The sequence below is a fragment of the Schistocerca gregaria genome, chromosome 5, assembly GCF_023897955.1.
Source record: "Schistocerca gregaria isolate iqSchGreg1 chromosome 5, iqSchGreg1.2, whole genome shotgun sequence".
In the NCBI taxonomy this organism is placed as follows: Eukaryota; Metazoa; Arthropoda; class Insecta; order Orthoptera; family Acrididae; genus Schistocerca; species Schistocerca gregaria.
The window spans coordinates 241588664-241602974 of record NC_064924.1 but is presented as its reverse complement, the minus strand read 5'-3'; the positions used below and the strand labels follow the sequence as shown (position 1 = coordinate 241602974).

The window sequence follows — 14311 nt, the reverse complement described above, 5'->3', positions numbered from 1 at the left end:
GACATCCAGGAACTTCACACATGGACTAATGTTTGTTGTATGCCCATTTCGTTTTGTCTGAAATGCCATAGTACAAGTTTTTGTAAGAATAAGCGTTAAACTATCAATTGTGAACCAGTTACGTGCCAATTCCATTACTCTCCTGGCTATGTCTAGTGTATGTGTGTTTGGGCCTTTTATCAAACATTACAGTTTTGTACGAATCCCACAGTAACCTGGGCAAATAATTTACAGAGATCAAAAACAAAAGCAGCCTAAGCACTGAACTCAGTGGCACACCATATTTAATGTTTCCTCACACTGAATTTAATTTTATTCCTGTCGTATCATTTGTTAGTGTGACACTCTGTTTTTGTTTTAATATGAAATGTTATCCATGCAACAGGAAGGCTTTTAACATTAATTTTAGTTTTCATAGTTGACTTTTATGATCTACAACTACCAAAGGCATTAAAATCACAGAAAATACCAACAGGGTAATTTTTCTCATTTACTTCTAACAGAATTGAAACTGCTTTCTGAGTAGAGAAACCTTTACAGAAGCCAAACTGAGCTATTGTTAAAATTTGGTTTTAGAAAGATGATTCATTATTCTGCACTAAGCAACTTCCTCAAAACTTTTTATGAACATGGGAATAAGTGAAATGTGTCTATAATGAGAGGTGAGTTACTTATCCCCACTTTTACAGATGGGTGTTACTGTTATTGTATACTACTATAGAATAAAACCTTTTTTTTTTACTTTATCTGCAATGCCCCAGAAGATTATACCACAGCACCATATTGAGTAAAAGTATGTTAGAACACCATGAAGGATCCTGTTCAAGGAACTGGGTATTCTAACCACAACTTCTCAATATATTTATTTCTTAATGAAATTTGTTGCAAATAATATGTCCCTAATTGCAACAAGTAGGTCATCTCATAGCTGTTTTTTGCCACTTGAATACAGTTTTTGAGCTGGGGCAGTTTCCCCATAGAAGAGTTCCATAGGTAAGGTGGGAGTGGAAAAATGTAAAATATACATATACTAGTAGGGCTCTGTTTTCATTATTCCTCAGTTTGTTCAGCAGATAAATCATTTGAGAAAGTTTTGAGCACAATTTTTGTGTATGACTCACCCAGATGAGTTTCTGATCTACTTGGAAACTTAGCAGTTTAATTATTTTTTTATCTTCATTGGAGACATTTAAATTGAAAATAATGTCTTCCATTTTATTGTTATTAATTTACATGACTAAGCAATTTCCCTGGAACCAGTTAGTGCATTGGTCCATAGCTATGTTTACATTATGTCATAGCTCCTCTAGATTGTCCACTTGTGTGATTAGAGTTGTATCCTCTGTGTACTGGACCCAGTGCTGAACCCTGTGGAATGCCTTTTGTAATAGGTTACCATTGGTTGTTTGTAGTAACCATCTGATTTCTGTTGCTTAATTATGACTCAATAAGATGATGAGCATTCTCTCCAACTTTGTAGTATTGGAGATTTTTGATAAGTGTACCGTGAGAGAAAGTCTCAAAAACTTGCCTCAAATCTAGAAGAGTCACACAGGCTGTTTTCTTAGTCTCAAAAGAATTAGAGTTTGACAGACTTTTTGGTTAGCAACTCCTGCTCTGTAGATTAATATGTTAACAGGGAATGTTCAACCAGTTTAAACAAAAATATTTGTTAGATTTCAGTTCTGACAGCACTTGGTCACCACTGTGAAAATGAGGTATTATGTGTATGATAAATTTATTAAAAGTGCATAACTATGTTTCATTCTGACAGTGTATTAATTCTGTAAACATTAGCAGTTCCAGTTTACTGTAATGTATTCACATATCTTGTCACTCTCCTACCAAATGATCAGGAAAGTGAGTATTATATTCAAATGTTCTATGTTTTTTATGTTATACTTTCTGACATTTTCCACACTCATGAGAACCATCTCATTTTTTGGTCTGTGGAATGAAAACTGAATTTAATCTAATGCATACTTCATTCCCTCACAAAATACACCTTGACTGATTGGTTAGAAATGTAATTCAAGAATTGTGCTACCATTTCAGCACAAGATTTTTGTACCTGGCTGAAATACCATTGTAGCCAGGAGAGTTACTGCTTTCTGGTGACCTAATGAATTTTGTGATCCCAGTAACAAATTACCTGGGAAAGATGATGTTTGCAATGGAGTATGCACTGTCTTTTAAACCAAACCTGATGGACCATTTTTATTCCTGTATCTTCAGCTATTGTCAAGAAGAATTTGTTGATCTCAGTAGGAAATGGTTTAAATTTTGTATAATCTGTTTCACTGTAAATGTCAGCAGGCTGTTAATTATCATCTGCCTGACTAAGTTTATTCATTTCATGCCTAGTAGTACCTCAAGTGTTACTGAAGCTCTTCTGTGTAATTTACTGGCACTCCCAGTAGTTGTGCCAGGAGTACTAGTTCAGCTAGCTCTTGCTACATCTGTGAAGTTCAGAAAGTACAAGAGTGGTAAGAATTGAATTTTTGAGGGCAGGTAGTGAGTTGTGCATGGATAGCTCAGTCAATAAGCATGTTGATTTCTTGCCCATGAAAGGCAAAGCACCGCATTTGAGTCCCTGTTCAGCAGTCAGCTTTAATCTATGAAGAGGAAAACTCATTCTGAAAAGAAGCTTCTTTTTCATGTATATAATTTTGTCAGTAGTGAAAGTTCATTTCTTTTATCATTATGCAGTTCAGCAAGACTGTAACCACTGTTTTTCATGATGATTGTGATCAGTTTTTGATAGAGTTGACAGAGTCTTAAAATATTGATGTTTGCACAGAAAATTGTCATTTGTATCTCTGGTAACATAAATTATTAGTGTGTCAATAGTGTTAAGAAACATTTTTGACTGTAGTAAATGACTGAGTGTGGTGAGTTACTGGTATTTATAAAAACAACTAAGGATGCATCTACAACACTCTTAGAGATTAGAGTAATTCTTTTCATATTACTGAAATCTCAAGAGGATCATGTTATAAATATGAATGAAGCTCTAAGTAAGCAACAATATATAAAAACACTGTAAGAAAAAGGCAAGTCTCGTTAGTTTCAATGATTTTATATTGCCTTAAGTCTTTTTTTAATGCGACAAAAATGTCACAGAATTGCGGAAAGTAAAAGACATTAATAGAGTCAAGTAACCAGGTGAAAAGAGCAGGGAAAATGCAACACAGAAAGGGCACACATCTTTAAAAGATTGACTTCAGATAAACTGCTACTCTTTTCTATCTTCTTCAACATTTACTCAGTTAATAAATTTGCAACAAGTAGAGTTTTCTAACTCTGTGTTAATATAATGGATAATTCATGTAATATGTACACTGATGTGTTTAGAAGCACTTACCCTTCTGTCCTTGAAGTCCTGGTGTTCCATCTCTCCCATTTTTGCCTGGTAAACCAGGAAGTCCCTTTTCTCCTTTCACAGTGATCCCAGGAGGACCAGCAATGCCTTGAGGGCCTGTTTCACCTGTTTAATCAGATGTATATGACAGCTGTATTAGCAAGGTGATGTCACAACGTTATACCTGATCTACTCAAAAGCAAGAATAGACCTTTAGGAAGTAAGAAGAATAGAGGGGAAAGTTACATGATTTAAAGGAATTCAAGTTACAGAGTTTTACACTACATTAAATGAGTCATGTTCCATGCACCCTGTCATGAGAAGTCATGGGATGTGAAAATATAACAAATATCTACATTTCACTTGGGTTTATTACAGTAAAATGATTTCATCTATGAGATAATATAATATTGTGGTATTATTATTAATTATATTTTTATATGCTAAGGTGACAAAAGTCATGGAATCATCGTGTTGGACCTCCTTCTGTCTGGCATAATGCAGCATCTCAATGTGGCATGAACTCAACAAGTTGTTGGAAGTCCCCTATATTAGGCACAACTGCCTCTACAGTAGTCCATAATTATGAAAGTGTTGCTGGTGCAGGATTTTGAGCATGAACTGATCTCTCAATTATGTCCCAAAATAATTGATTTGATTCATCTTGGGCTATCTGGGTGGCCGTATCATTGACTCGAACTGTCCAGAATGTTCTTAAAATCAGTTATGAACTACTGAGGCCTGATGGAAATTCTATCATTGTTTGAGAACATGAAATCCATGTGTGGCTGCAAGTGGTCTCCAAGTAAGCAAACATTTCCAGTCAATGATTGGTTTAGTTGGACCAGAGGACTCAGTCAATTTCATTTAAATACATCCCCCACCACCAGCTTGCACAGTGCCTTGTCAACAATTTTGGCATGTGGCTTTATAGGGTCTTTGCGACACTTGAACCCAACCATCGACTCTTACTAAATGAAATTTGAAATCATCTAACCAGACTGTGGCTTTCCAGTCATCTAGGGTCCAATTGATATGGTCACGAGCCCAGGAGAGGTGCTGCAGGAGATGTCATGCTGTTAGCAATAACGCTCGCACTGGTTGTCCGCTGCCATAGCCCATTATTGCCAAATTTCACCACATATATCACACATTGATTTCTGCAGTTATTTCATGCAGAGCTAACAACTGTATGCAAATACCACTGCTCTCTGTCATTCAATGAGGTCATTGGCCACTGTGTTGTTCATAGTGAGAGGTAATGCCTGAAATTTGTTATTCTCAGAACACTCTTGAAATTGTGGATCTCTGAATATTTAGTTCCTTAACAATTTCCAAAATGGAATGTGTCATGCATCTAGCTCTAACTACCATTCTGCATTGAAAGTCTGTTAATTCCTGTCATGTGGCTATAATCAAGTCAGAAACAGTTTTATATGAATCACCTGAGTACAAATGACAGCTTTGCCAATGCACTGCCCTTTTATGGATTATGTGTACAATACTACTGTCATCAATCTATGTGCAAGTTGCTAGCCCATGACTTTTGTCACCTTTTTCTATCTACTTGATGCATAAATGTACCTAACCTCCTACTGTTGTATATTCAAAGGCATTTCCGTTTAGTCAAAAGGGGGGCCATAGGTGAAAGCAGCAATTACTAGGGCAATGCAAATACTAAGTATCATTCTATGTGGGTATGGCAACTAAAAAACTGTCTACCTTGATGGATGGTTACTGTCATACAGGGTCTAACTGCAAATACAGCCCTTCTGACCATGCCGTACGCCAAAAGAACAACAACTAAAATGGCTGCTTCACTACCAATTCCATTTTGGTTCTCCTCCCCAGCACCAGCTCCTCTTCCTCCCAAACTCCCCAGGCGTAAACCTTCACTAATCCACATCCCCAGTTTTCCCTTGCCCTCATCTTTTTCTCCTCCAGTTGCCAAAAGCCTTTTTTCTGCACCACACTTACTGGGATCTACAGTGTCTCATAAACTGGCAATGTTGTGATGACTGAAAATTTGTGCCAGACTGGGATTCAAATCTGAATCACCTGCTTATTGTGAGTAGTGGCCTTATTCTATTAAGCAGTAAGCAACTCACCATATCCCAGAGAACGACCTACAAGGTGCAGAAAACCTGTCCTTCTGGAGGATTTTTGGTACCTTGCCAGGGCAAGGAACAGAGTATGACACCACAAAATGTAAATACAAATGTAACCAGTTCTCATCCTCATCACCTGCACATTCTAAGCTTAAACATTTAGTGTCTTAGAAATAAGTCATTAGAACTTGAGGTAGCTATGAACAGTGCAAATATTGACTGCATGTGCATTGTGGAGCATTGGTGCAGAAGTTTTGAACTAAGTAGCATTAATATTCATCCGTTTAAGTTTGAAAGCCAATGTTGTAGAAAAAGTACCAAAAATGGAGGTGTATGTATATTTACCAAACCAAGTATCAGCTATAAAAGAAGGTGCGAAGCTTAATCATTGAGTGTGGAAAATCATTTTGAAGCAGCAGCTGTGCAGTTGAATGAAATACAGGGAAAATTCATATTCATAGTAATATGCAGACCACCTACTGGTGATGCAGACATATTCTTTAACCAATTAGAAATATTGCTTAACACTCTGTGCACTGATAGAGTCACTGTAGTTGTGTGTGGTGATTTCAGTATTAATCTTATGAGTGAAAGTGGGCTAAAAGACCAGTTCCTAAATGTGTTATGTAGTTTCAACCTGCTTCCACACACACACACACACACCCACAAGAATAATAAATAATACAGTCAGTCTTATTGATAATATATTTTCAAATGTAGGATGCACAGAAGTTGAAGTAACAAATACTGATTTGGGATTATCAGACCACAATACTCTTGTTCTCAAAATTCCTTCAAGGCCACTGAAAGAGAAAAAAACACACTTCATGTATAAAAGAAATTTTTCTACAGAAAACTGTGTAGAATTCATAAATATGCTAACTAATGAGGCTTGTGCACAAGCATTGTCCCTAACAAAATACAATGATGCATATAACACATTTTCTTCCATTTTCATGGGATATTTTGAATTGTGTTTTCCAAAAAAGCTGTCAAAAGTCCGGTCACATGGCAATACAAAGCCAAGTTCTTGGATCACAGCAGGCATCAAAACTTCCTGTGGAACTCTAAAGAGACTAATTTTGAAAATGAAAACATCCATAGACCCACAATTCATAGAATATGTCAGGAATTACAAGAGGTTATATAGAAAAGTAATTGTTAAAGCAAAATTATGAGTAATGATATTTTTATAAGATAGTCTGAAAACAAATCAAAAGTCATATGGGGTATTGTGAAGACTGAAACAGGGAAGAGTTGTGAAAACCAGGACATTAGCTTCAAAAATTTAAAAAATGTCAATATTAATAAACAAGATTTACCAAATTATATTAACAATTATTTCATAAATGCAACAACTTCATTAAGCTTAAAATTTACAAACGAAGAAAAACCCGAATATCCAAAAACAACTTGTAGGATGAGGGTAGAGCCAACAAATGAGGGTGAAGTGTTGAAAGTGATACAAAGCTTGAAACCCAAAAGTTGGCTGGCATAGATGAGGTGCCTGTGTCAATCATAACAAGGACAGCACCACAAATTGCAAAGCCCTTTGCACACATAGCCAATTTATCATTCAGTGAAGGAGCTTTTCCAGAAACGGCGAAAATTTCAAAAGTGAAGCCATTATTTAAAAACAGTGACAAGTATAAGGCAAAAAACTATTGTCCAATATCTCTCCTCCCAGCATTTTCAAAAATATTAGAAAAACTGATGAAGCACTGATTCAAAAAATTTCTCAATGACCATAATTTACTAAACAGAAACCAGCATGGTTTCCAAGCACGTAAAAGTAACCAAAACAGCAGTAATGTGCTGCACTGAACAAATAATCAAAAATCTAGAAAAAAATTGTAGTGTTGTAGGAGTAAATTTAGACCTCTCCAAAGCTTTTGACACTGTGAACCAAGACATTCTTTTAGAAAAATTGGGAGCATTGGGTATACACGGGATAGGAAAAGAATGGTTTGAATCATACCTAAAAAACAGAACGCAGGTTGTAGGACTGACATCAACTTACTCCAACCACAAAATAAATTCAGTATCAGAGGCAAAAAAATGTAGAAATAGGAGTACCACAAGGCAGCATCCTAGAGCCCATATTGTTTCTTGTCTATATAAATGATTTTCACCTCAGATGATGCAGCCAAAGCAATAATATTTGCAGATGATACTAGTGTGATAATAAGTGCACCAAAGCAATTACCAACAACTGCTGATAAAGTAGTAAATTACATCCACTCTTGGTTCAATGCAAACAGGTTGACATTGAATGTAAATAAAACAAATTATATGCAGTTTGGGAAAAGATGTCAAAATGTAAATCTTGATCTGGTGTGGAGTGACAAAGCCTTAGACAGATGACATCCACAAAATTGCTGGGGATTCATGTGGATGAAAACTTAAATTTTAATGACCATGTAATCAAAATTGCACAGAAACTTAATTCAGCCTGTTTTGCCCTCAAAATTATTGCAAATGTTTGTACCTCAGAGGGTGCCAGAATGGCATATTTTGGCTATTTTCAATCTCTTGCCACATACGGAACAATATTTTGGTGTTCCACAACAGGGCACCTAAAACAAATTTTTTTGTTGCAGAAGACGGCCATCCAAATAATAACTCACAGTCATCCACAGACACACTGCAAACCCATATCCAAAAAGCTCAGAATACTTACTATACCATCATTATACATATACAAATGTGTATTGTATGTCAGGACCCACATTGCAGATTTTCAGACAAATGCCGACTTTCATAACTACAATACCCGTAATAGAGCAGCACTCCATATTCAGCAAACAAAAAGAACAAATACACAAAGGCATGTGAGCCATATTGGTGCAAAACTGTACAACGCACTGCCGGTCAACATCAGGCAGTTAGAAGATGATAACAAATTTAAAAAAAATTGTAGTTAAACAATGTTTTTATTCTGTAAATGACTATGTAGGTCAATAAAATTTTTTGATGACATTTATAAAGGCAAATGGAAAATACTCTATCTGTACCTAATCATTCATTACATTTACATACTTAAAGGACAGCTGTTGCGTGATGTAAATATATACTTCAGTAGTGTTGTGTATATAGGGACTTGCCGTTTAGGGGGGACAAAACTAAAGCCTTATTAAAAACAGACTATGCCTTTAAAATAACAAGCAGGGATGTATATAGGCTATATTAATTTCATTGTATTATTATTAACTTCATTGTATTATTTTGTTTTGTACTTTTTTATGTATATATTGTTTGTGTCCCATTTCTTTGAAATGGCTTACCTGTACCCTTGACAACATCCATACAATGTTTATTGTCAAAGGATGGATAAATAAAATAAATAAATAAATAAATATTATGGTATCTGAATGTGCCTCCAGAACAAATACAAAATTTTCAATGCCACTCATGTTTTCTTAATATTTTTGCAAACAACCATAGGTTTCAAACCAAGAATGACACCACTTGAGTAACCGATATGATGGAGAATGGAGACATATGCGAGAAAGGGTTACATACCAACTGAAAGAAATTCACTAAAATGAAATGAATGGAATCAATTATTATAAAAGCAGTTATATGCAGTGACATGAAATGCAGAAATACTCAATCTTCACTGTACTGAACATATCATGACAACATAACATTTGTGCCAGACTGAAATTTGAATCTAGGTCTCCCGCTTATTCCTACCAGTTGTCTTAATTAATTAGGATGTTTGGTCATGGCTCCAAGATTGACCCCAACTTTCAGTGTCAATGGAAATTTCTTCTAATATCATCTGTTCATCTTCCATTAGACCATCATCTGTCTTCTCTTGTTCCCTAAAATCCAGCAAAGCATTTTGACTGACCGCCATTAACATAGCTATACTTTCTGACCACATTTTCATTACAGCCACAATGTTTTCCAATTCCAGTATGTTTCCTTATCTGTTACTTTGCTTTTATGTCTCTCCTAGTAATTTACAACATGTATCTTTGCCCATGTCTCATTGATTTAACCAAAAACTGATAAATGGATACTGGCTACAAACCTACTGTTTTAGAGACATGGAAAGTTTAGTTTTGAAACCACAGTTTAATTCATCAAAGGAACTGCATTCAATTTTTACTCCTCCATTTATTTCTTTTGCTGTCCATCTAGTCACCATGTTCAAATGCCCCTCCCCCCACCCCTACCCCAACCAGTTCTACGACTTCATTTTTAATTTGTACAATTTTCTTTTTGAGGTGCTGATTGACCATTATTTTAGTTCCATTGTAGAAGGTTTCTTCTTTATAAAGTGCTTTAATTCTTTTTTGAACTCTGACGCAACTAGCAGTAAAGAGTAGAATGATATCAGTAAAATGAAGATGGTTCAGACATTTCCATTAAAGATGTTTCTTCCTCTTTTTACTGCTTTAATGATCTAAAAAACTTACTCTAGGACTGCAGAAAATCGTTTTGATGACATGAAGTATCCTTGCATTGCTCCTTTAATTTCCAATTTTCCCAGTATCCTGATGAAGTCAAATGAAAGGTCCAGCACTTGGGAATATATTACTTATAACAACAAGAACAATCAATTTTTGACAAATCAAACAATGGAAAATGTGGGATGTAATGTAAAAATATTATGAGTCATGTGTGTGAAGAAAGAATGAGAGAGAGAGAGAGAGAGAGAGAGAGAGAGAGAGAGAGAGAGAGAGAGAGAGAGAGCCGAAAGCTGTAATTGTGAGAGTCTTTTGTTGTTAATTGGATAGATAAAAGATCTGCTAACCAAGTGGCAGCAGAACACACACATAAAAGAAGGTTCTGATTAGGCAAGCTTTTGGAGCCATGGCTCCTTCTTCAGTCAGAAGGGTTGAAGTGGAAGGAAGAGGGGTGAAGGAAAAGGACTGGACAGGTCTAGGAAAAGGGATAGATTTTGACAAATTCAACCAGAACTTTGGGTCAGGGAAGACTTATCGCATGAGATGAGAAGGAAAGACTGATTCATCTTTTTTGACAATTTAATCATTATTTTACTCTTTGTGATGTTGTCACTTATAGAAGGGGCTATATATTTTATTTGCTTACTCTGTTAACTTCATGAAGATAGATTAATATGAAGATGGCCATAATGATTGACACTGGTAACTGAATAAACAAATATTCGCAATCAGAGACTTTTATGGTATTTACAAAATTTATTTGTAAGTAAATTTATCTATACTGCTTTTTATCATCATTACAGTACAATTAACACTGATGAAAAATATATCCAAACAGTACTCAATGGAAGGCTGAAGCCAAGAGTAGGCATTATTGTTCATAACAGAAACCATGAGTGGATTAATAATCATTTACCATCAAGATTTACACTGTTGAGCAGCTATTTTCAGTGCAATACAGATACACAGATAAATGAGGGTAAGAAATCAAATGAAATTCAATTACGCTGTAATAAGCTACCATAGATAAAGAGTATTCAGAAAATATCCCTGAGCAAACTCTGAAATGTTATCAGAGGGGCATGAGTTCACTCTATATTATTAAAAACTAGCACAAAATTTTAGATAAAAAGGAATTTCCTACCTCACAGATTCCATAATCATCATGCTGCAATAACAAATGAATTTCAGTAAGATCTACTGTACTTATGATATTATTGTTATTTGCAGTTTTACTAATTAAGGTTTCTTAATGAGACAATAAATAAAAAATATTGAATTTGCCGAGTGATTCAAATTCCTCAGATGTATTTTGATTGAGATAATTAGAATAATATACAAAATAAATATTATTTTGGTCAAAACCCAAGCAGCATTATTGCTTTAATGTACTATATGCAACTCACAATTTTCAAAAACATAGTAATATAAAAAATGTTTCAGAGATCACTAAGAAAAGCAAGAGTTTTTCAATAAGTACAAATAAAGTATACAAAACACAAAATTTACAGAATTTTGATAATAATAAGTAGTGCTCATGGACACAAGAAACTCAGATGCAGGTGCTAGTGATGTAAATGAATGTGTGTGAAATGAAACGACACTGGCTACAGTATGATTTCTGATAACAAAATTATTGTCGGCAGACCATTATTATGATTATTTCTTTCCTTTCTCAGACATTATGTCTCGTTATTACTATTAGAATAATAATAATAATAATAATAATAATTATTATTATTATTATTTACACCACGAAGAGATCAAGTTCAGCCAAACAAATGTTGGTAAAAAGGGTACATGACCCTGTTGCGCATAAATGACAATATGAATAAGATTCAAAAGAAATGTAATGCAATGTATAAAACTTATTTATTGATTATGAGGGCTGTTTTTTTTTCAACCTCCGATCGCTTAGTATAGATGCTACATGAGCGGCAGAAAGTGGACATGCACTGTAGGCTACTGTGCAACTCTCCCATGACACGTTCTACCAGTGCCAACCTCAAGGCATCAGTCTGCATTGCACTACAGCCATGTAAACATGGCTGCTGTCATTGTTGCTGCTGCCATGTGTGAATTGTGAAGTGTAATTTGGTTTCTACAAGCAGAAGGGAATAGTGCAGCAGAAATTCATCGGAGAATGACCTGAATGTACAGTGATAGCTTCATGACTGACGGTGTTGTGTGTGAATGGTGCCAAAAGTTTAAAGATGGCTGAAATGACATGCATGATGAAGGGGACCAAGGATGCAAGTATGTTGTAACAGCCGATCTTGTTGAAAAAGAAAAATCATAGGTTCACCATAAATGCTTTGTCTATGGAAATTCTGGAAGTTTCAAGATCTGTTGTACACTCTATCATTACTGAACATTTAGGCTGCAAAAAACTTTGTGCTTGTTGGGTTCCAAAGATGTTGATGGACACCCACAAAAGTCACTGAATGGTGTCAGTTTTGAATTTCCTTGACTGTTATCCCAATAAAGGAGAGAACTTTTTGAATTCAGTTGTTACCGGAGATGAAACATGGATCCAATATGACACACCGGAAACAAATCGACAATCACAATAATGGATGCATCCAAATTCACCAAACAACCCAAAAAAATTCAAACAAACATTCAACAACAGAAAGGTTATGGATACAATGTTTTGGGACCAAAAAGGTGTGTTGCTTGTAGAGTTTATGCAACCTGGAACCACTATCAATGCAGCTGCTTATTGTGAAACTTCATGACATTTGAAGAGAGCCATTCAAAACAAACAAAGAGGAATGCTGACTTCAGGAATTGTGTTGATCCATGACAATGCTCATCCTCACACCACTGGCACAACCCAACGGCTTCTTGAACAATTTCAATGGAACATTTTTGATCATCTGCGGTACAGTCCAGACTTGGCACGCAGTGACTCTCACCTTTTCCCTGAACTGAAGACATGGCTAGGCGGGCAGCACTTTCAAACCAATGAAAATCTTCAAAACAACATCAAAGCTCATTTGAAATCATTGGCGGCAACAATTTTTGAAGAGGGTATTGCAAAGCTAGTCCACAGGTACGCTAAATGTCTCAATCTTTTCGGTGATTATGTTGAAAAGTAGCCATAAGTGAACAAAACTTCTGGTAATAAAATAATTGTTTTTGATGAACTTGTCTTTTATTTATAGCCTATTGGAGGATGAAAAAAATGGCCCTTGCATTTATGTGTTTAAAACTTACTGTGTTTTTCCCCTTTAATATCTGGTCAAAATATATATAAAAATGTACAGTTTGTGTGTGTTACACGAAAATAGATATAATGTATAAGTATTTTTGGCATTTAAACTGTCATTCATATTTTTTTATGAATTTGTGGATTATACAGATTTTTGATAATCTGGATAAATTATGGTCTTACCTAATCTCGATAAGTCATGTTACACTGCAATGCACATTCTTCTTCAAAGTTTAAGTATACAAATTCACATACTGATAACATCAAAACTTGACTGTCTTTGATTAGCGGACTGATGTGGTGAGAGGGATATGTGAGGAATGGTATGGGTGAGGAGACAGGTGATTTTGTAGAGCACAGAGGAGGAGGAAACCAAAAAAGAACTATTAGAAAAAAAATGCAGAAGAGAGAAAGCAGTTAATAGTAAATGAAGCAACAATGTCCCCACTTTCCTCTCTTTCTTCTTTATCCAACCTATTATGATTTGCAACCACTTATCCTTCATATTTCCTTCAGTCTAAACCATCACTCATGGCTGTCACACTACAGTACCGAAACTCTGTGTTTAGGCTTCATAATTTTAAAAGTGACACTGATGGGTCGGTCAATGAAGGCTGTAGAGCCAAACAAATATAACATGATAATGTGGAACAGAAATTAACTGTGAAGTGCACTGTTGTGTTCCATAGTTAATTTTTGTTTCAAGACATACTTATAACCTCTGGAGTTAAAACAGTGATGGTAAATGTGACTTTCCTAAACAGTTTTTACATCAGAATGAAATTTTCACTCTGCAGTAGAGTGTGCACTGATATGAAACTACCTGGCAGATTGAAACTGAGATTCGAACTCTGGATTTTTGCCTTCTGTGGGCAAGTGCTCTACCATCTGATCTACCCAAGCCTGACTCATGACCTGTCCTCACAGCTTCAATTCCGCTAATACCTCATCTCTTAGCTTCCAAACTTCACAGCTCTCCTGTAGAACCCTGCAGAACTAGCACTCCTGGAAGCTGTGAGGATGGGTCATGAGATGTGCTTGGGTAGCTCAGATGGTAGGCCACTAGTCCATGAAAGGCAAAGGTCCCAAGTTTGAGTCTTGGTCCAGCACACAGTTTTCATGTGCCAGGAAGTTTCAGTTATTACATCAGTTTCCAGATGTTCTCCTATCTCTCTATTTCTTCTATTCCAGAAATTGTCAGTGAAATGAT

General features: G+C 35.7%; 1 protein-coding gene across 1 annotated transcript in view; it reads right to left on the bottom strand.

Annotated features, from left to right (window-relative positions):
• Positions 1 to 14311, bottom strand: part of LOC126272031 (collagen alpha-2(IV) chain) — a 233649-nt gene that overhangs the window by 30437 nt on the left and 188901 nt on the right. The window contains exon 24 of the mRNA XM_049974536.1: positions 3365 to 3487. Within this exon, the coding sequence (XP_049830493.1) occupies positions 3365 to 3487 (123 nt within the window). The remainder of the gene's footprint in view (positions 1 to 3364; positions 3488 to 14311) is intronic.